This window comes from Staurois parvus, unplaced genomic scaffold, assembly GCF_062004578.1.
Source record: "Staurois parvus isolate SC_StPar_1 unplaced genomic scaffold, SC_StPar_1.0 ptg000361l, whole genome shotgun sequence".
NCBI classification, from domain to species: Eukaryota; Metazoa; Chordata; class Amphibia; order Anura; family Ranidae; genus Staurois; species Staurois parvus.
This window is the reverse complement of record NW_028318157.1, coordinates 2,912,496-2,934,981: the sequence shown is the minus strand read 5'-3', so window position 1 is coordinate 2,934,981 and position 22,486 is coordinate 2,912,496. Positions and strand designations below refer to the sequence as shown.

The 22,486-nt window shown below is 41.0% G+C and overlaps 1 protein-coding gene across 1 annotated transcript in view; it reads right to left on the bottom strand.

The window, feature by feature from the left end:
- Positions 1-21,755, bottom strand: part of NRK (Nik related kinase) — a 335,992-nt gene extending 314,237 nt beyond the window's left edge. Inside the window, exons 1-2 of the mRNA XM_089684925.1 lie at positions 21,562-21,755; positions 8,545-8,610 (exon numbers count right to left, since the gene is read on the bottom strand). Coding sequence (XP_089541051.1) covers positions 8,545-8,610; positions 21,562-21,618 — 123 coding nt within the window. The 5' untranslated portion in view covers positions 21,619-21,755. The remainder of the gene's footprint in view (positions 1-8,544; positions 8,611-21,561) is intronic.
- Between the last annotated feature and the right edge of the window lie 731 nt (positions 21,756-22,486).

Sequence of the window (22,486 nt, the reverse complement as noted above, 5' to 3'; positions counted from 1 at the left end):
TTTGTTACCATGGGCTCTATTGATTTAACATTATCCATTTTCTAATAAGGTGGCATGTTGGATAGGAATGGGACAGCCCGTTCTTTGGGTAATTGCCTTTCTTATCTATATCATCTTGGTGGTGTACATTTTCGGACATTCTAAGCATTTTTTTAATATATACCTTGTATGGGAATATAAGAAATAGTATCAATAGTATGATTTTGTTGGCTGATGTGTATGCTATTATCTATGAGCAATATATGCTCTTGGGATTGGTATTCATATGCACCTCTATATCCGTCTGCTAGACTTTGTATGCAATGTGACTTCTGTGTGGCCAAAACTTAATTTTTGATCTTCATACCCATTACTCCTGATGAAACAACTCCATCGTGAAATGCCTTGACATTTGGATTGGAGAAGCCCATCATAACACCACTTGCTATATATTTGTACACATATAAGTACTGTAGGTGTTGTGCTTTCCAATCCAGTAGTGGGTATTGCCATACGTTTTTAGATCATTCAGGGATGTTATTCTAATTTTTTATATCTGTTTGTTTTAATATTGTAATACATTTATTTAATTTTAACTATATGTATTATGATGTGCCAATAAAGTTCATGGTTTGTTGGGAGCAAAGGGAGGGGGTGTATAACCCTACCTGGTTCTACTTTCTTTCTTGAATAGCCTGGATCACTCTAATAGTTCATTGGTGGCCATGGATCAAGTTACAGCACAGAAATAAGCTCCTTGCAGCTCAGCGTCCATCCCAAAAGCTCTAGGGTGTAAACAATTGTCTTCTCTTCTCAGCTTACAGATCCATCCCCAAAAGGGGGGGGGGGATACAATCTCCTCAGGTCTGCATTCTATTTACCAGCATTCCCAACCACCATCTGGGCACACCTCTCCAGGGATTGGCCAGGTTCTGCTAAATATTCAAATTGGTTATTTGAATTTGAATTAGGAACTGATTCTAGAGGCAGGAGGATGTAATCAAACTTTCAATCTGTGAAAGCCTGAAAAAACTAGACTAAACAATCACTGCTTCTCTGATTCCAGAGACTGTAAACTAAACTTTCCTAGCAGACTAGCTTGGAGGGTGCTACATGAAAAGGTTATTTTGTTGTTTTAAAGGATAGGATCACCTTTTGTAACTTGTTACATGTTGCATCCATATTCAGGGTGTAACATGTAACCTATTAAAAAAGGACCCCCCCTGATCCCCTGTTTTGACAGCTGGCGGGGAATCTTCTCCCCCCCCCTCCCCCTCCGTCACAATTTAAAAAATACCATGGTCGTGCAGGGCTCCACCTGCCTGGCCGTGTCATCCATTCATGGTGATTTGAAAACTACAAGCTCTGACAGCCTCTGAGGCTGTCAGCTGGTAGTTCTTAATGAACTACCATGGCACTAGTCCTGCATGACACGAGCAATCTGCTGATCGCTGGTGCAATGCTTCCCAGGTTGCCAAAACTAAAAATAGTAAGTTCACATTTTTTACCTGCAAAAATATGTTAATTATTTTTTGTTAAAAGGCGAACTTATCCTTTAAACACAAAGAAGGCAGCTTAGTGTTTTGTTAGTAGCCTTAATATTATGCAAATGCTTTTTGTTTTTCCAAGTGATGCTTCCAAAAATGTTAAAGGCAGACTAAGATATAAGTGAGCTGTGTATGCATTTATAATCGCAGTCTGTATTTTGCCTGCTGTCTCATTTAAATCTGTGTAGCTTTGTAACTTTCATATTAGCAAGTTTTGATATTTACTTTGATATTGTTATGTTTATATACTGTAAAAAGCTTATACCTGGCCTATTTGCTAAAATGCAGTTTGCTTTGTATCACGTTTAAGACCAATAATAACAACTTCAAAAGAGACTGTAAACACCACTTTGTAATATTGCTGTCTCTTCAATGTAATTTCTATTGATCAGGTGGCTCACATATAATATCTACTTATAAAAGAAATTCCCAAACTAGTTTCCAAAGCCCTTGTGTGGGTTCATTGTTATTGATATGCAACGTTTGTTTCTGGAATCTAAGCAGCAATGACAAACACTTTGTAGCTTCCTCAGTTTAGGGGCCTGGAATCCCCTCTCTAACCAGCTCAGGACATGGAATATTTTACATGAAATCTGAATTTTACATTACATTCATAAAATGCAGAGCAAAATGTTGAGCCTGTTATGCTGCAAAGTGTTCTCTGCATAGCACTGCAGAGAGCTCTCCAGGATAGGTGAAGTCTACCACAAGACCCGTCAAGTGACAGGTCTCCTCCCCCTCATCACATTCAGGAGCATGGATGGGGCTTCTTTCATTCCACAGTCCCATAGCAATCAAAACTGCACATTTGTAAAATGCAAAGCTAAATGTACCTGAAAGTTTTCTTTTTTTTTCCAAAACAGTGGTATGGCTGCAGTTATGCAATATGGCTGCTTTGTAAATGGACACACTGGTAGTACCATTTTACCCTAGGAAGTCAGGCTATTAGCTTGAGTTCATCAATAGCAAGAGCTAAGTGATGGCGCTTGATTTGCTATTTACTAAAAGCATGAGTGTCACGAAAAACAAAGGAATGACTACAATTAATTGGGCTCCATTGCAAAATTTTGATACTCCCTAGCGACCTATCTGTGTGGTACTTTGCAGTGTCAATTGGGAAAACAGTGGCATTCATTTTTAGGCTAGGTTTGCGCTTGAGCATCTGCTCCTTCAGGAGTTTTAGAAGTGTTACTCTGTCCCAAAAAAACACTACTCCTTTCTCCAGTAGCTCTCTTTAGACACCCTCTGCTTTCTTTGATCCTTGCATTCAAATCCTCCTCCTCTCTTCAGACACTGCAACCTCCCCTGCATTCACATCTCCACCTGACGTACTGTATAGCCCCGCCATCTCTTCACCATTGCCTAGGTACACCTGATAAAACTTAACAGAGATCCAGAAGATCATATTCTTCCAGTTGAAGCTATAAATCAGAACCTCCTCAAGGTAACTCCATTCTCCCAACACCTTCCCATCATTTCTTGTGCCCCAGTAACCTATGGTTAGGATTCCATACCTGTTCAATCCTCAAAACAATTTTCAACACCTAATCTAATCCCCCAGACTACTCACACGCAGAGGTCTACCTCCTGTCCTGCCCTTTTCCACCCACACCCCATTCTTTCCACTGCCACTAAACCATTGTATTCCCCTTTACTGACCAATCTCCCATTAATGACCCACAGGTCCAAAAAGGTCAGACTCACCATAGATTTCCGGTTCCAGGTCTGTTTTCAATCACATCCACCATCATAGGACAGTCTTGCATATTACCGCATATTACCCCATACTCCTATTTTGTATTTTTCATTTTTATCAATCTTTTTTTTATATTTTACTCTTTTTTTTTTTTCTTTTTTTAGTATACAATCTATGCAATATGGTCTCTATTATTTATTTCGAGATTTATAGGTATACTTTTATTGCTATAAATGGTGATATATTTTAAGAACCTCTGAGCATTTGTGTCTTCCTATGTATTTGACATATGGAAGAACAAAAATGAATACTATAAAATAACATAAAAGGTCATAAATATATAGACGGACCATGCAATATTTCTGATAATGTACTATATTCATCTATTTTACCTTGTGAATTTTCCAATATATGAGTTACTTATTAGTGTACACTACAGTCAGGTCCATAAATATTGGGACATCGACACAATTCTAACATTTTTGGCTCTATACACCACCACAATGGATTTGAAATGAAACGAACAAGATGTGCTTTAACTGCAGACTGTCAGCTTTAATTTGAGGGTATTTACATCCAAATCAGGTGAACGGTGTAGGAATTACAACAGTTTGCATATGTGTCTCCCACTTATTAAGGGACCAAAAGTAATGGGACAATTGGCTTCTCAGCTGTTCCATGGCCAGACGTGTGTTATTCCCTCATTATCCTAATTACAATGAACAGATAAAAGGCCCAGAGTTCATTTCAAGTGTGCTATTTGCATTTGGAATCTGTTGCTGTCAACTCTCAAGATGAGATCCAAAGAGCTGTCACTATCAGTGAAGCAAGCCATCATTAGGCTGAAAAAACAAAACAAACCCATCAGAGAGATAGCAAAAACATTAGGCGTGGCCAAAACAACTGTTTGGAACATTCTTAAAAAGAAGGAACGCACCGGTGAGCTCAGCAACACCAAAAGACCCAGAAGACCACGGAAAACAACTGTGGTGGATGACCGAAGAATTCTTTCCCTGGTGAAGAAAACACCCTTCACAACAGTTGGCCAGATCAAGAACACTCTCCAGGAGGTAGGTGTATGTGTGTCAAAGTCAACAATCAAGAGAAGACTTCACCAGAGTGAATACAGAGGGTTCACCACAAGATGTAAACCATTGGTGAGCTTCAAAAACAGGAAGGCCAGATTAGAGTTTGCCAAACGACATCTAAAAAAGCCTTCACAGTTCTGGAACAACATCCTATGGACAGATGAGACCAAGATCATCTTGTACCAGAGTGATGGGAAGAGAAGAGTATGGAGAAGGAAAGGAACTGCTCATGATCCTAAGCATACCACCTCATCAGTGAAGCATGGTGGTGGTAGTGTCATGGCGTGGGCATGTATGGCTGCCAATGGAACTGGTTCTCTTGTATTTATTGATGATGTGACTGCTGACAAAAGCAGCAGGATGAATTCTGAAGTGTTTCGGGCAATATTATCTGCTCATATTCAGCCAAATGCTTCACAACTCATTGGACGCCGCTTCACAGTGCAGATGGACAATGACCCAAAGCATACTGCAAAAGCAACCAAAGAGTTTTTTAAGGGGAAGAAGTGGAATGTTATGCAATGGCCAAGTCAATCACCTGACCTGAATCCGATTGAGCATGCATTTCACTTGCTGAAGACAAAACTGAAGGGACAATGCCCCAAGAACAAGCAGGAACTGAAGACAGTTGCAGTAGAGGCCTGGCAGAGCATCACCAGGGATGAAACCCAGCGTCTGGTGATGTCTATGCATTTCAGACTTCAGGCTGTAATTGACTGCAAAGGATTTGCAACCAAGTATTAAAAAGTGAAAGTTTGATTTATGATTATTATTCTGTCCCATTACTTTTGGTCCTTTAACCAGTGGGAGGCACATATGCAAACTGTTGTAATTCCTAAACCGTTCACCTGATTTGGATGTAAATACCCTCAAATTAAAGCTGACAGTCTGCAGTTAAAGCACATCTTGTTCGTTTCATTTCAAATCCATTGTGGTGGTGTATAGAGCCAAAAATGTTAGATTTGTGTCGATGTCCCAATATTTATGGACCTGACTGTATATGCCTGAGATACTTATCAGTTGCTTTTAATTATTTCCTGCCCTGATGAAGGAGGAAGCAGTTCTCCTGAAATGTGATGGCTTTACTTACCACCTGTGAACTAGCTACTTCAATACACTTCTAATATACAACTACAAGTGTGACAAAAGATTTATGCTGGGTACTCATGGCCTGAATACCTGCGGGTTCAGCAGGAACTGTCTGAAATTTGCACCATGTGTACAGCTGTCGGACTGGCTTTTCCTGAAGGGACATGCTGGAAAATCAGCATCTGCTCAGTGCTGATTAGTGTATTAGCCCACTGGGTTGAATGAAATGTGTGTGCCAGGTTTATTATTGAGCATGCCTCCACGCTCATCCAAAGAAGCACCTGTACTTCCTTGGTGAGACAGGCGACAGCACATCGCTGTGATGTGATTAGTCCCCATAAAATAAAATGGAAATCTTACTGTTGAGTACTGCCATGCTTCTGGAAACACACAACGGACTGCTCAGGTCTGAACTAGGGCTTAAAGTGTAAGTCCAGACAAAATGATTGTTCCTAGTTTTTGATATAGTGGGGAAAGATTTGAATCCCTGTCTGGTTTTACTGCTATCCATGGATCCATTATGGAGACGAAGATGGGGGAGCTCCTCAACAACATGGACAGTAAGTAAAACAATTTTACTTTAGTAGAGTAGGAAAGGATAGAATTAGTATTTTGGATTAGTATTTCCATATGTATCCTTGTTGCAGACTTTCCCTGACTTCCTGTTTGTTGAACTGTTGTCAGCAGGACAGGAAGTGAGTGGGGATGTTCTGTAATGGATCCCCAGAGAGCAGTAAAAACTTTGCAGGAGTTCTAAATCTGCCTAACTATGTTTTTGGTTTGATATACACTTTAACATAAAGTGTTTCTAACGAACAGGAAGCTAGGGAAGAGATATTGAAGTTTATTAGTTTACCAGCATTTTTAGTATCAACTGATTTTTTTTTTTTTGAGTATAAGATGTCAGGAAATTTAAATTCAAAGCCCTTTCACCTCTACAACACTTTGCTCTTGAATATATGAATATATATACAGTATATAGTATACACATACACACAATTGTTAGTGCTCCTTTGTTCAATTACTCTAGAGCCTTAATTCAAACCTCTTTTAGGGTTCATGTACACTGCAGCTGATAAACTGACATTCAGGAGATTTTTTTGTGGTTTTTTTTTTTTCCAGCAGCCCCTGAACTCTCCCTAATGTGTCCATGTACACTGTCATTTACAGTCGAGTTTACAGTAGTTTTTTGAACGCACCAAACTTGCGTTCAGGAGTAGATTTTATCAGCATTTCAAACGCCAAATGCGTGTAAACGCAGTTAACCGTGTTGATAAGCTTTTGCATTTAAAAGCGTTTTTTAACTGTTCCATATCCAAATGCTGTCCAGAGCCTTTTTTCATAATCAGAAATGCATGCAAAGCATTTTCCATGTATTCAAGTGGACCTAACTCAATAGCGCAGTCAGTTCCAGGTATTGCGTGAAGGAAAAAATGGTAGAATGTGCTGCATTATGCTCATGATGGGATCCATAGTGAATACAACCAGAAAAGACAGGTCATCTCAACACATACTGGTCTCTCTGCTTTTTCTCTCGCTATTTCTCTCAAAATGTCTGAAATAGTTAATTTTTTACTGTTTTTCAGTTCATTCTGGGCATTTTGGAAGGTTTCCTGAGGTTATCTTAGAATAAATGCTTCTAAACGCAAACGCTCATAAACTTGGTATGCAAACGCGGCTAAACAGATGTTTTTTAACCTACGTTCTCCAGTAGTCAGTTTCCATCATTCAGAAGTGTTTTCCAAATGTCCTATGTACATGGAGCCTTAAAGTGGCTTGTTTTGTATAACTGCAAACCTCAAAATAGGTTTTCACTTAGGAGATATCCTGGGATTCTTTAGCCTCAGGAAGACTGTTAGGCATACAGGGTTAAAATTACACAGTTGTTCAGATGACGAAAAGTTCTAAAGGCAATGCATCCATGGACAAATTCGTTGGTACCTTTACAGCTCATTTAAACAATGATGTATTCCTCCTAAAAAGTAATTAAAGTAATTCAATTTAAAGCATGTATGCCTGCATGCCTTTGATATGTCATAGAGATAAATTAATCCTTATTCTATAAATATACAGGCGAATTTAATGCGTTCTGCGGGACTTTTCCTATTGCGAAAAATTCATAAACCGAAACGCGGTTTCCCATAGGAATGCATTGAAACCCAATTAATCCATTCCAGAGGTCAGAAAAAAGTAAAACAAAAAAAGTGTTCTGTTCAAAACTCTTGATAAAGTGCACTTTAAAGGCATAGTACTGTAAAGAGACATGATTAAAAAAAAAATTTGTAAATGCACCAGCGACTTATAGTGGGATATTGCGCAGGCAATCTGGAACTGGCTAACTGCCACTGACATCACCAGTGACACTAATATGGTGATCAGTGCTAATATGCATGACCACTGTACTAATGACACTGGGTAAGAAGGGGTTAACATCTGGGAAATCAAAGGCTAACTGTGTGCCTAGCAAGTGTTCATGAGTTTACTGTGTGCTGATTTTTACTAAGGGGTGGGGCAGTTTTTATTCCCTGTTTTGCAGGGAGACAAAAAAAACAGCTGTCAGTAGAGAGATCTGTGTTTTTTAGCAACACAGATCTCTCTTGTCATCCGCTCCACCAATCGGCAGGTCCAGGCCAATGATGCATGATTGGCATGTGCTGGAGTCAATAACAGCACAGCCAGGCCAATGGGCTCGCACACACCCCTACTCAAAATATATATATATATATATATTTTGTGTGGGTGTGTGTGTGTGTATCTGCACAGCTGGCACACACTGAAGCAGTAAAATTACAGTCAGCAAGTGAATAAAATAATGTGTTGGCAGTGGCAGCTTTCATTTCTCCCCTGGCAGGTTTCCTAATCATTTATAGCCCTCATTTTTTTCAAGTATTACATCAATAGATTGAAAATGTAACCTGTCATTTTTAGTGCTGTAATATTTAAAAAGTAATCACCTCGTGGTTAGTCATCCTGCACCAACAGGGTTTAGTGCACTTCCTCCCCCCAATAAGAACCACAATCAGTTTTGTCCAAGCTTCAAAACTTTACCCAAAATTACATTTGTATGCATGGCTCTTTAGTGGCACTTATATTGAAAATGAGTTGTATGGTTTATTCTAACTGAAAAAAGCAAAAATAATCATACCTTATACACTTGTCCATATGTTCCATTTCCAACAACTTCAACTAACTCAAAGATTCCTGCTGGATCCTGTAAAAATATTATTATTATTATTATACAGGATTTATATAGCGCCAACAGTTTGCTCAGCGCTTTACAATATAACGGGAGACAATACATCAACAATACATCAACAATACAGTTCAATACAAGAGGGAAAGGAGGGCCTTGCTCCTTGGAGCTTACAATCTAAGAGGGAGGTGCTAGTGGTACAAAAGGTAATACATGTGGGGGATGGACTGGTAGGAGGAATAGAAGATTCCATTATTAGCTGAGGGCAGGATAGGCTTTCCTAAAGAGATAGGTTTTCAAAGATCGCCTAAAAGTGAGCAGGCCATAGTCTGATAAATTGGGGTAGAGAATTCCAGAGGATGGGGGAAGCTCTGGAGAAGTCCTGGAGATGAGCATGGGAGGAGGAGACAAGGGAGCTAGAGAGCAGGAGGTCGTGCGAGCGGAGAGTAGATTGGTGATGTAATTTGGGACAGAGTTATAAATGGCTTTATATGTTATTGTTAATTTTTTTAATTTTATCCATTGGGAAGCCAATGGAGGGATTGGCAGAGAGGGATGGCAGATATGGAATGGTTAGTAAGGTGGATGTGTCTGGCAACAGCATTCATGATAGACTGGAGAGGGGATAGCCTGTGATGAGGTAGGCCAATGAGGAGGGAGTTACAATAGTCAAGGCAAGAGATAACCAGAGTGAATAAGTTGCTTGGTGGTTTCAGAAGTTAAGAACTGGGCTATCTTGGAGATGTTGCGGAGGTGAAGTCTACAAGACTTGGACAGTGATTGTATTTGGGGCTGAAAGGACAGATGTGGGTCTAGGACTACACCTAGTTCCCTGGCATGAGGGGAGGGACTGATGATTGTGTTATTGATCTTGATGGAGAAGTCAGGGGAGGGGGCACGGGCTGGAGGGAATAGTATGAGCTCAGTTTTGGGAAGATTGAGTTTGAGGAAGTGGAATGACATCCATTTTTTTTTTTTAAGTCCGCAAAATTGCAAACTACAACGAAAAAACCCGTAAGTGAATCACAAAAAAAGTGCAAGTGCAAAACACCACACGAAAAAGTGCACTTAGGGGTGTGCTTGTGTCCTACCCCTAAAGGGGCTTGGACCGCTTACCCTGATCCCCCAGGGCACGAAGCTCCTGACGGGGACAAGGTTTCCCAATTGGTCCTCCTGGCCAAAAGGCCTGGTGGACCACCTTTCCTTGTGTCCAGCCGAAGCGAGACACTCAGTACTTGGTCAGGGGACTCCCCCGAAGAAGAGTCCCCTAGGGATCAGGGGAGGAAGGAACCAAAAGGCCACACATCCTCCCCCTAGACTTCAGGGTAGGCCCGAGGACCCACACCCTACCATCCAGTGAAAACACACGCATAAGCAAAGAAAAAGTGACAAACGTGGGAGGTGTTAAATTAAATAAATAGAAAATAAAAAAGTGGTACCATGCCAAATCGTGCACAGACCAGGCCCTGAGGAATGACATCCATGCTGATATGTCACTTAGTAGGTTAGTAATGCGAGAGGAGACTGAAGGGGTGAGGTAAGGGGTAGAAATATAGATTTGTGTGTGATCAGCATAGAGATGGTACTTAAAGCGTTTATCAAGTGACCAAGGGAGGAGGTGTAGATGGAGAAGATAGATATTTCTTTTCAGAAGCTTGTACATTATGTAACATATTCAAACATATTCACATCCCATTGTAGTCTGCACAAATGCTTGCACAATGTTCACAAATGACCGTGAAACACCCAATGGACAAAACACAGGTTTGCTTTAAAACTTCATGAAAATCTCAACCGTGAACAGCTCTGATTTTTTATTTTTTTTTCTCTTCTTTTGCTCAAAAACTGCACCCAGTCCTCCATATACTCAATTTGAGTTGTGAATGACTTTGTTTGTTGTTAGTATTTTGAATTTAATTTGCTGGGCAACCAGAAGCCAATGGAGGGTTCGACACAGAGGGGTGGCAGACACTGAGCATTTGGTAAGGTAGTTGATTCTGGCAGCAGCATTCATGATAGACTTTAGAGGGGATAGCCTATGGAAAGGTAGGCCTATGAGAAGGGAGTTGCAATAGTCAAGGTGACAGATGACAAGGAAGTGAAGGAGTAGTTTGGTGGTTTCTTTAGTTAAAAAGGGGCGAATTGTAGAGATGTTATGGAGCCGAAGTCTCCAAGCAATGTATGTGTGTGAATGTATGTATGTATGTATGTATGTATGTATATATATATATATATATATATGGAAAGGGGCTTAGCTTCTGTTAGAAAAAAAAAACCCTGCTTTGCCTCCTTCACACCCTCAGAGTGGCTGTCTTGCAGTGCTGCGAAGGTTAAAAGCAGCTGCTGCTACTGAAAAAAGTTGCACCCCTCACCTTCCCCCTTCTGCATTCATGGACTCTGAAGGAGGCACAGATTTTTAGTATCTACCTGAATTAAGTGATGTGTGTGGGGGTTAAGTGAGCTTATTTTTGCTGCATCAACTTGTTTGCCACCATTAAGCCCTAGTTTGCCACCATTAAGCCCTAGTTCACACCAGTGCAGCTTTGAAATCATGCTACTTCGTGCAACTTCAAAGCTCACTATTCAGTGCGACCATTTTGTGGCTTGCTGACACTCTGTGCAGGGGCGGACTGACAACTCATGGGGCCCCCGGGCAATAGGGGATCATGGGGCTCCTGTATCCTTGCCCAAACTGAAAAAAGCCTATGAAAAAGGTACCAGGGGCATCTCATGGGGCCCCCTACTGACCCCGGGCCCTCGGGCAGTGCCCACGCTTCCAAATGGTCAGTCCGCCCCTGGCCAAAGCTCTTTTGGCCCTACTTCCCCTGTGGGTTACAGGCGTGCACTGAAGGAGTTCTGAACTCCTGTGACCCGTTTTCAGCTGATAGTGGGCTAAAGTCCTCTGTCAGCTGCTGCCACTCCTGACTTCATTTTGGAGATCCACCCAGATGCCTGGACCAGCAGCTGACTCAGCCTCTCAGCATGCTGTTAACAGCCTGAGCCAGCCTGTAGGAAGATGCAGTTAGCCACTTTTCTCACTAGGTGGCTCTGTACTAGAATAGCATCTGCTACAGTAGGTACTGACACCCGGTGTTAGACTCCTGTTAGGTAGGACCCTCCCACAAGTGATGTCAGCGGGGAGTCAGCACCCATATATAAGCTAGGTGGGGAGAGACACACACAGTCTTGGTGCTTGGCTCCCATGCACCTCACACCTGTGAACATGCACTCAACGTCCACTTTATTAGGTACACCAGTTCAATTGCTTGGTAACACAAATTTCTAATCAGCCAATCACATGGCAGCAGCTCAATGCATTTCGGCATCTAGGCGTGGTGAAGACGACTTGCTGAAGTTCAAACTGAGCATCAGAATGGGGAAGAAAGGGCATATAAGTGGCTTTTTATGTTGCATGGTTGCTGATGCCAGATGGGCTTGTCTGAGTATTTCAAAAACTGCTGAGGATTTTCACACACAACCATCTCTAAGGTTTACAGAGAATAGTTTAAAAAAGAGAAAATATCTAGTGAGCAGCAGTTGTGTGGACGAAAATGCTTTGCTGATGTTGGAGGAGAATGGGCAGACTGGTTCAAGATGATAGAAAGGCAACAGTAACTGACAGTCACCGTGTCTCTGCTCACTAAAGACCTGAGCCAGCAGGGGTCTTTGATCACTCAGTTCCAGAGCTGGAGAGGGACAGCTGCAGCTGGAATTGGTACTGCAGCCATCTAGGCAAGTATGATTGTTTTTGTTATTTTTGACTCCCATGCTTCTCTTTAGAAGGGCTTCTTTAGGTTACTGTAAACCATTAACTACAGTTAGGCCTCCTTCAGATGGGTAGCAACCCTAACCACCCTTCTGTAAAGCGATCTGTCAGGCGAATATTACCTCCTCACCACCTGTTTTAAAGCTGAAAAGGCTGAACCACCATGCCACAACCATGTGCAATGCACGTGGTTACAGTGTAGCCCCAATCATTTGAAATACACACGTTTGTGGTACTGCTGTGGTAGTGGTACTGCTTGAAAAAAGCAACAGGGGGTTTAATCTTTGCTGCAATGTGCGCTCAGTCCTGAGAAGCAGCATATTCTTCTCTACGTGGGCAGTTGGGGGGGGGGGAAGGGAGTTGGCTGTAAATCCGTGGCTCAAACACCTGTTTTTACCACCCCCTGCCCGCCCCTGTGAATGAAGTTTAAAGAAGCATAGAAATTATACATGAAATGTTTGCTGGTGCACATGCGTATTCCCCACAGTCAAATAGTGTAACTATGGTTTGACAAAGACCCAGCCATGGTTCTCTCTGGTCACCATATTCTAAAATCCTAAATCTCTCTGTAGACTACAGCATTGAACCATGCAAAATCTCTGCAGAATGTGGATTTGCAAAATCAAGAGGAGACACTGAAACTAATTGTACGTTGTTTTGTTTTTACTAAAGACATCTGTTATATGTATTCTTAATAGACTATAGCAGTGCATTCAGTAGATACAGAGGCACTATTTGTGGACCTGTACTGAATAACTTTTCTGAGAGAACAATTACAGTAACAGTTTTGTTTGACTGCCTACAATATCAACCCCCACACACACATACAAGTACACATTAATACTTACCTTGCGTGCACCCTTTGTCACCCTATTTGCCTGCCGGAGACCTAATTTAAAATTCCTGTGCAAGCTGTATGTCAGTCTGTGTTGGAGCTCACAGAGGTTAAACACCTTCCTGACCCCTCTTAACCATTCTTGGGGTGAACAATTGCCACTGATAAAAGGAAGAGGGGAAAATCGTATGCTCTCCCATAACTAGAAGCAACAGTAGAAGAAATTGACTTCCAAGGTGATATCCCTTGTCCTGAACGGGTAATTTTGCAAATGTACTTCAAAGAGTTTTCTTACAGTCTGATCTATCCTAAACTATTGGATTAAAAGGAATCTGGAACCAATGAACTACCCGATATCTCAAATAAGATGCAAACATATGCATCCCGCTACTAAAGATACTGTATGTTTGTAGTATCTGCATCTACTTTGGAGTACAATCCCTTGAAAAATAATGTTACATTTAGTAATCATGGTGCAATTACCTGGTTTATTAAATAGAGCTGCGGGAGGGATTCCTCCATCAACGATGACTGTGTTTAAGGGGGAATTGAGTGATTTTATTTCTTTCCACCCGTGGTGGAAGGAATAAAAATTATATAATGTATGGTTTTCCTAAAGCATAACTTCACCCAAAAGGGGAAGTTCCACACTCTTCCTCTTCACCCCCCTCTTCTACATTTTGATTTATTTTTTTTTTGGATAGGGGCAGGTATCTGGTTTTGACAGGTGCCCACTGCCACTTCCTGCCAAGGCGATCCAAGCTGGAATTTTCTCCCCTGTCCCCCCGATGCAGCATTCTGGGACACATCACAGGTCCCAGAAGAATTCAAGGCCATCCAGGTTGCTCAGTGTGGCTCACCCATGCGCAGTAGGCAGCTGGCTGTGAAGCCTTAAGCAGTCACATACACATACTGTATATATACAATTATTTTTAAATATTGATAGATACATAGTATTGCATATATTGTTCTGCACCACAATTGTCACAGATATAAAGTATGTTAAGCATGGTCTCAAAATTGTTAATAGTTAGAAAGCAAAAAGTCTGTTTCTTTCATAAGAAAGAAAAAAAAAAAACACTTTATTGTAATTCTCCTCAGTAACTTTTACACCCAAACAATTTTTCTCAAGATTCTCTTTTCAGTATCTTCCTCTGTAATTGCTCTCTCTGCACTGACATCAGAGATTTTACAGCCCAGTTTTCAAACCACCTGAAAATTGATGCCAGTAAGGTCATGTGAAACTCAGACTAAAGTCAGATTTTTGCAGAGTCGTATGTATTTTGCCTTGCAGTAGAATAAGTAAGAGTGTACCCACAAATAAAAATGAATATATACGTACAGTGGACCCTATTGGTCTCCTAGATAACACAGTCACTGACTGGCAGCAGTATTCAATGATCTTTCCAAATAGTTCCTTTTGCTAGGATTCATGGTTTTCAAATTCCACCAAGTCTTTGAATGCACCAGGATTGCTGTTGGAACAGTATGAATGTCCTGCTTTTCAGCACTAATAACCCAATCGATGTATTGATTAAATTCTCTCTTCTCTTGAATGGGAACTCCATAGGTGGATTAAAATTTTGCTGGTCACTGCTGAACCAATCAAATTTCAGTCCAACTGTGGCCAGCTTAATGCCTAGTACACATGATGGGAAAATCGGATGAAAATACCACTTTCCGAGCTATCATATGATAATCTGACCAGTAGTATACAGCTTTCTAGAGCTGATCACAACAGTTCATGTAAAATTATGCAAAGGGACAGGCAGAAAAAAAAAAATTTCTTGCACGTTAATAGAATGACCGATTGTTGTTTAATCAGTACAGTAATTGTCTGTGACCAAGACCGCGCATGCTCGGAAATGAAAGAATACATTACAATACATTACATTATTGTGGGAATATATATTTTATCTTATGCAAATTTTTGTAACTCTAGTAACCTATTTGTTTTCGAAATGAGACTGGCATGCAAAAAACCCCCAAAAAACAGATGATCATTTGTCCGATATTCTCATTGTGTGTACCAGGCTTAAGGCTCTGATTGGAAAATAGTATAGCTCCTCCTGCAAGCCTGTGCTTTGTCTAATTACTGACTAAATACTCTTACACACAGGCTGAATGTTGGCCGAAATCATCTGGTACAGTACAAACTGGCTGACGTTTGGCCTGTGTGTAGAGGTTCTTGGCCGATAGAAGGCGACTGTAAGATTGGCATCAGATCGGCTCTCTCAGCCATTGGCTATGAGTGGTGACCGGTGTATTCTGGCAGCCGGGGCGATGGTCCTCCTGTCAGAACACAATAGCACAACAGGGAGATTGCTGTACTAACATTGCATAGTTAGTACAATGACCTCCTCGCAAGTGCCTCATTTTTTTTTTTCTTTTTCATTCACTGGCTTAAACAAAAAAAAAAGCATGTGTGCCAGGCATTAAACAAGCATGCAAATAAATCATTATGGCTTGGCTTTTCTGCATCCTTGTTGTGGGACATTAACTAAGAAATCACTTAAACTGGAGACAGACTGGCAACTAGCATTATCAGGAGAAGGTTAGCAGTGACTGACTCCATAATTCATTTTGTACAGAGTTCCTCTAAAGAAAACCTACCACCAGCAAAATATACAGTTTGCCTTTGCTGGCTCTTTCTTATGCTCATCTTATCTGTCATGTGTATCCCTTGTTTCAATGCACTAAGTCAGTATCAGAAAGAGTAGGATGAACAATTGCTGACTTAGCATTTCTCAAAGAGAAGGTTTTCTATAAGGCCCCATTCACACTTGTGGAGCCATTTGCAACTGCGTTTGGGAAACTCAGAAGGGTTCCCTGTGATTAGTTGTGGGAAGGAAGCCCCATTAAAGCAATGGTAGCCTGACAGTGCCATCAGCTATTCGTAGATGCTTTCATGTAATCACTCATGCAGCGATAACCTGCAGATGATCAGCCGTGGATGCAGAGAGAGACATTTACTAAAACTGGTGCACTCAGAATCTGGTGCAGCTGTGCATGGTTGCCAATCACCTTCTAACTTCAACTTGTTAAATAAAGCTTTGACAATAAAACCTGGAAGATGATTGGTTTCTATGCAAAGCTTCACCAGATTTTGCACCAAGCAGTTTTAGTAAATAACCCCCAGAATATCTGCATCAAGGGACAATCATCTGCAGGTAATGAGCAGTTATAAGAAAAGAACAAAACAGGGTTCACTCTCTTCGTGTATTACCGTAATAATGTGAAATTTATTTAAAAAAGCAAAAACATACAAACCAAAAAAGTCATAAAAACTGAGACAAGAAGTCAAAGAATGCCAGTCGTGGACAGCATGGGTCCTCTGGTAAAGTTCTAACACGTTTCGGGAGTTCTAATCCACATTTCACATTATTACAGTAATGCACGAGGAGTGTGCACCCTATTTTTGTTATTTTCTGCTAGCATCGAGATTCCCCGATCTACCAAGGGTAGCACCTCAGCAAGTGCAAGATTTCATTTTGGAGTGCAACAAGAGAGATTTGAGCGTCGTTTTCTGGTTACTGTTGGATTAATGCGCAGTTATATGTAAACAGTTGCGGGTGCTGTCAGGTGCCCATAGTATAGTACAAGGGTCTCCAAACGTTCTAAGCAAAGGGCCAGTTTACTGTCTTTCAGAGTTTATTGGGGCCAGACTGTGGCCAGTTTGAGTAGAACATTTCCTTGCGTCTAAACAACCCCACCTTTGGAATTAGGGGGAGGAATAGTGCCCCATCATTGGTGTCAATATGTGGAACAGTGCCCCATAATTGTCAGTGGGAGAAATAGTACCCCAATATTGCTGTAAGTGGGAGGAATAATGCCCCATCATTGGTGTCAGTGGAATGAATAGTGCCCTATCGTTGGTGTCAGTGACAGGAATTATCCCCTATTGTTGGTGTTAGTGGAAGGAGTAGTGTTTTCAGGGCTGGATAAAGGCAAATGAAGGGCCACATCTGGCCCCCGGGCCACAGTTTAGAGACCACGGGTATAGTATAGGCTTTGTAGTATGATGCAGTGCATTGGGATCTACTGTACAATACATTAAGGAGCCTTTCATAATGAATGGCACCACATAAAGAACAGGTGTATTGTAATTAATTTTAGTAATGCACATCAATGTGCATTTTAGCACACGTTGCCATAAATCATAAAGGTAAATGGGCAATGAGAGTTCTGGAGCTGCATGTAAGGGAGGCAAAAGTGTCAAATATTGCGAATTGTTGCAACTACTCCTATCTATAAAATAATATCTCTTTTTTTTTTCAACCAGATGGGAATTCTGCTTTCATAGTCAAAGGAATGTGTCTTTATTTTTTTATAGACGACATTGTTATATATTGAAATATCCTGTCCTAATATTTTTTTTTCTAGAGTTAGAGCGTTATTCTAAAGGCAGAGCTGATGTATGTATTGCTCACATACACAAATTAGTCACATTGGGTCTTTGGCAGACCACAGTAATTCCCTTGAAAACAAAACACATTTGAAGTGATTTGACTGATCATTAAAGAAACTCAATCCACATGGTAAACTTTGAGCCAGATGATCCATCTGAAAGTTAACCAAAGCCATTCTTGTTTGTTTTAGATCGTACAGCCTGCTGTCTTGCATAAAGTGATTCTAAAGGCTTGTTTTTTGTAAGAAAAAATAACAAACATGTCATACTTACCTGCTGTGTGTAGTAGTTTTTCACAGAGCAGCCCGGATCCTCCTCTTCTCGGGTCCCCTGAACGCTCTCCTGGCCCCTCCCTCCTGTTGGGTGCCTGACAGCAAGCAGCTTGCTATGGGGGCATCCTCTGCTTCGTGTGTCCATCCACACACGGAGCTGCAGCTTGCTCCTGCACCCTCTTCTCTTTGGCTCACAGGCTGTGATTGACAGCAGTGGGAGCCAATTGCTACCTCTTCTGTCTCAGCCAATGAGAAGAGGGAGTCCCGGGATAGCCAAGACTCCAGTGCACATCGCTGGATTGAGAGGGGGCTTAGGTGAGTATTAGGGGGGGGCCGGGTTGGACCCCCTTTTGCCTTCAGAACTGCCTTACTTCTTCGTGGCACAGATTCAACAAGGTGTTGAAAACATTCCTCAGAGATTTTGGTCCATATTGACATGATAGCATCATGCAGTTGCTGCAGATTTGTCAGCTGCACATCCATGATGCGAATCTCCCAATCCACCACATCCCAAAGGTGCTCTATTGGATTGAGATCTGGTGACTGTGGTGGCCATTGGAGTACAGTGAACTCATTGTCATTTTCAAGAAACCAGTTTGAGATGATTTGAGCTTTGCGACATGGTGCATTATCCTGCTGGAAGTAGCCATCAGAAGATGGGGACACTGGAGTCAAAAAGGGATGGACATGGTAAGCAACAATACTCAGGTAGGCCGTGGTGTTTACACCATGCTCAATTGGTACGAAGGGGCCAAAGTGTACCAAAAAAAATCCCCCACAGCATTACACCACCACTACCAGTCTGAACTGTGGATACAAGGCAGGATGGATCCATGCCTTCATGTGTGAAAATCCCAGTAGATCAGCAGTTTTTGAAATATTAAGACCAGCTGTCTGGCACCAACCATGCCACGTTCAGTGTCCCTTAAATCCCCTTTTTTTCCCATTCTGATCCTTGATTTGAACTTCAGCAAGTTGTCTTCACCATGCTACCATGTGATTGGCTGATGAGCAATTTGTGTTACCAAGCAATTGCAAAAGTGTACCTAATAGAGGCCGATGAGTGTATATTTTTGTACACCTTAAGTTTTATCAATTTAAGGGTACTAAAAAAAAAAATAATAATCATGTTCTGGTGCTTGCATTGTAATATCCACACATATGGTATACTTTTTTTTTTTTAAATTAAAGCAATACGTATGCTTTAATTTCTTTGCAATTGGTCAATAAAGCTCACACTAAGCTTTGTACATACTACCAAATCCAAAAAATACAATTTGGAAACTGACTGAAAACACAATTTAAATATCAAAGATTTATAATTTTTATTGCCAAGTATTAGTTGCATATATGAATGCTTGAGCAGATGTGGTTCAATCCCAACAAAAAATATACATTTATAAATACAAACTACTCAGGTCTAAAGCAAGATAAAACTTTACTAACAAATATCATATTATCCAATCATATAATCTCCAATCATATATACTGTATCTATGGTAGTCATAAAGATTACTTATAGTTTGGTGCTGGACATGTGTAGTCTGAGGCAGGGACGGATTGACCATTTGAGCACTCGGGCACTGCCCGAGGGCCCTGGGTCAGTAGGGGGCCCCATGAAATGCCCCTGGCACCTTTTTATAGGCTTTTTTGGGTGTTCTCTGAGTGTGGGCAAGGACACAGGGGAACCATGATCCCCTATTGCCCAGGGGCCCCATGAGTTGTCAGTCTGCCCCTGGTCTGAGGGAGAAGGAGGTGCTTTACCCTTTGGTGTGTTGACTTTTTCCGTCAGTGCCCTGAAGCAGAGGTAGCATGTTTAACCAGAAGTCAGGAGAACTTAACTGTTAATGTATTGCCAAACCACTTTGTACATATAGTTTGTTACCCGGTTCCCTGTGTATTTCTACAGTTAATTGTTATGTTGCCACCTACATGAGTGTTAGAATATGGAAGCAATGTCTGTTTTAGAGATTTTGCCCTGGTTCACACCAGTGAAACTTGTCATGTATCTTGAGAATTTAAAGTCGCATGACAAGTCATACCCCATTAGTGACAATGGAGCCATGCACATTGGTTTTACTCAAGTCGCATTGACTTTGAAAATGGTTCCTGCACTATTTTTGTGCGACTTCATTGCAACTTGCATTGACATCTGTTAAATGAAGTAGCACAGTGTTAGGGGAGGGCTGACCATTTGGAAACTCTGGCACTGCCCGAGGGCCCCGGGTCAGTAGGGGACCCCATGAGATGCCCCTGGTACCTTTTCCATAGGCTTTTTTGAGTTTGGGCAAGGACACAGGGGCCCCATGATCCCCTATTGCACGGGGGCCCCATGAGTTGTCAGTCCGCCCCTGCACAGAGTGTCAGCAAGCCACAATAGGGTCGCACTGAATAGTGAGCTTTGAAGTTGCACGAAGTAGCATGATTTCAAAGCTGCACTGGTGTGAACTAGGGATTAATAGTGGCAAACAAGTTGATGCAGCAAAAATAAGCTCACTTAACCCCCTCATTTAGAAAATCAGTCTTCAGAGCTGCTGTCACTAATACACCACTTCCCTTAAAACACAAAATTGACCACAGCCTCAAGCCAGTGTGGCACACATCAGTGCACACATCAGTTTTAACCATTGGTGCTTAAATCCTATGGCTTGTAACCAATATTTGAGGATAAGTGTGGGGTTCAGGAGGTGCTGGAGATCTTCCTAAAGTCTGTTATTGCATATCAAAATGCTCTAGGTATGCAAAGGCTTTGGGGACATATACATAGGCATCACAAGGTGCCTGCTTTTCATTACTGTTGCGTCTTTACACAATGATTTATAGGCAAATGTTTATTTTGAATGAAATGGGTTTTTTTTACTCGAAACCACATTCAATGTGGTCCAGGATTTTGTGTGGGTGTGTGTGTGGTTTTTTTTTTTTTCCTCCTCCTGTGTTTTTAGTAAGTCAGATTGATCTTCAAATATTAGTTATGCTGCTGTTTCCCCATATCCAACAGCAACATTTCTTTATGAACAAGAAAATATTATAGTGTGATAGTCATGACATAAGGAAAATGATACAAAAAAGACATGCACAGGGTCATCACACTCATGCATAACCAGTATGATTAGTATCCTTGTTCTACAGCCTTAATGATAATACTAGAAATAATCACTGTCTGTGCTGCACATATTCATTGGCTGACAGCTTGTCTTTATCTTGCTGAAAAGATGGATAACCTTGGACTGCAACACAGCCGGTTTTTATTTTTGGATAATGTTACTAAACAAGCTTATAAGTAAATAACAGAGCGTATCCCACAATGACATGTTATTTAGCCACTATTATTTTCAGCATGCTGTGTCTGCCTTTACACTAAAATTCCAGTCCAAAATCTGTCTGACATATGCATACAGAGGAAACACTTAAAAAAAAAACCTTAAAAGCAAAAGCCTGAAATCTTTGCTTTATTGTCCAAATGCGATAAGAACTTCACAAGCTAGTTAGTCACACGCAAAGTTCCCACAGGCATCAGTTTCTGTTTAACCCCCCTCCTTGTAGATAATCTCGGAATGCCTTGTGCGTTCCTGTCGCTGCAAAATGCTTTAGCATCTCGTGCATCCCCAAATTAACTGTCCTTTAATTGGCAGTCTTAGACCATGCAGCAAGACCATCCAAGTAAAAATAGCAACAATCATCAACTTACTCTCAAAGAGGCCAAGTCAATAAAGTCCAGGCTCTTGGTTGTCAGCATTCTTGCCATCTCTCTTCTGCTCTTCCCAGTGCAAAAAAAAGTTTTATCCCTTTAACTTTTCTAGCAGGGAAAGCACTGTGGTGGCATGTCGAAGGCTTGTCAGTGTGTGTCAGCCCATTGCAAAGCTGGAAGTGTGAGTCTTCATGACAAACACAGGAAACTTCACATTCAGCACAACCCGGAAAACACACACTGAGGAAACAAATCTGTTTTTCTTTAAGAACACAGTAATGAAGAGCTATTTGCTGAGGAAAGTCAGGAAAGGAAATGACGCTGTTGAATTCTGGAGCAGCAAAAGAAAAATTGTGAATACTTATTTGTTTTTTGCAATCTGCATCCTTGGCATACATTTAAATGCATGCCTTTTATATGAAGCATTTGGCATTTTAAGAAATACAGTATTTTGCAAACTAAAAATTATATAAATAGACATTCACAGTATACAATGTAAGAGCCTGTACAAAGATTTTTTTTTTTCAGAAGCACATCTTGTCAAAGCAATTGACATTCTGAAAAGAGCAATACGCAGAGTGCTATTATCTGCAGCAGCCAGTCAGTAATTTTTATTTTATTTCTTGAACCACTTGAAATATATGAACTTTAAAGAGTAATCCCACTTTTGTTGAGAAAAAAAAAGCAATCTGCTCTGGGCGATCTGTGTACAGTCAGGTATTTTATCTTTGTTGCAGATTCCTACCTTTTTCTGTTCTGAAAAAAAGCTGTTTGATTAGGTCAATGTACAGAAGGAATCAGAATAGGAGTAACTTCTTCATTATCAATCAGCTGATGCACTCAAAGTGTTCTAATAAAGAAAGTTGCAGGGTCTGCATCTTTTTTGAAGTGATCAACCTTTAGGGAGTATCTCAGCAAAAAATAA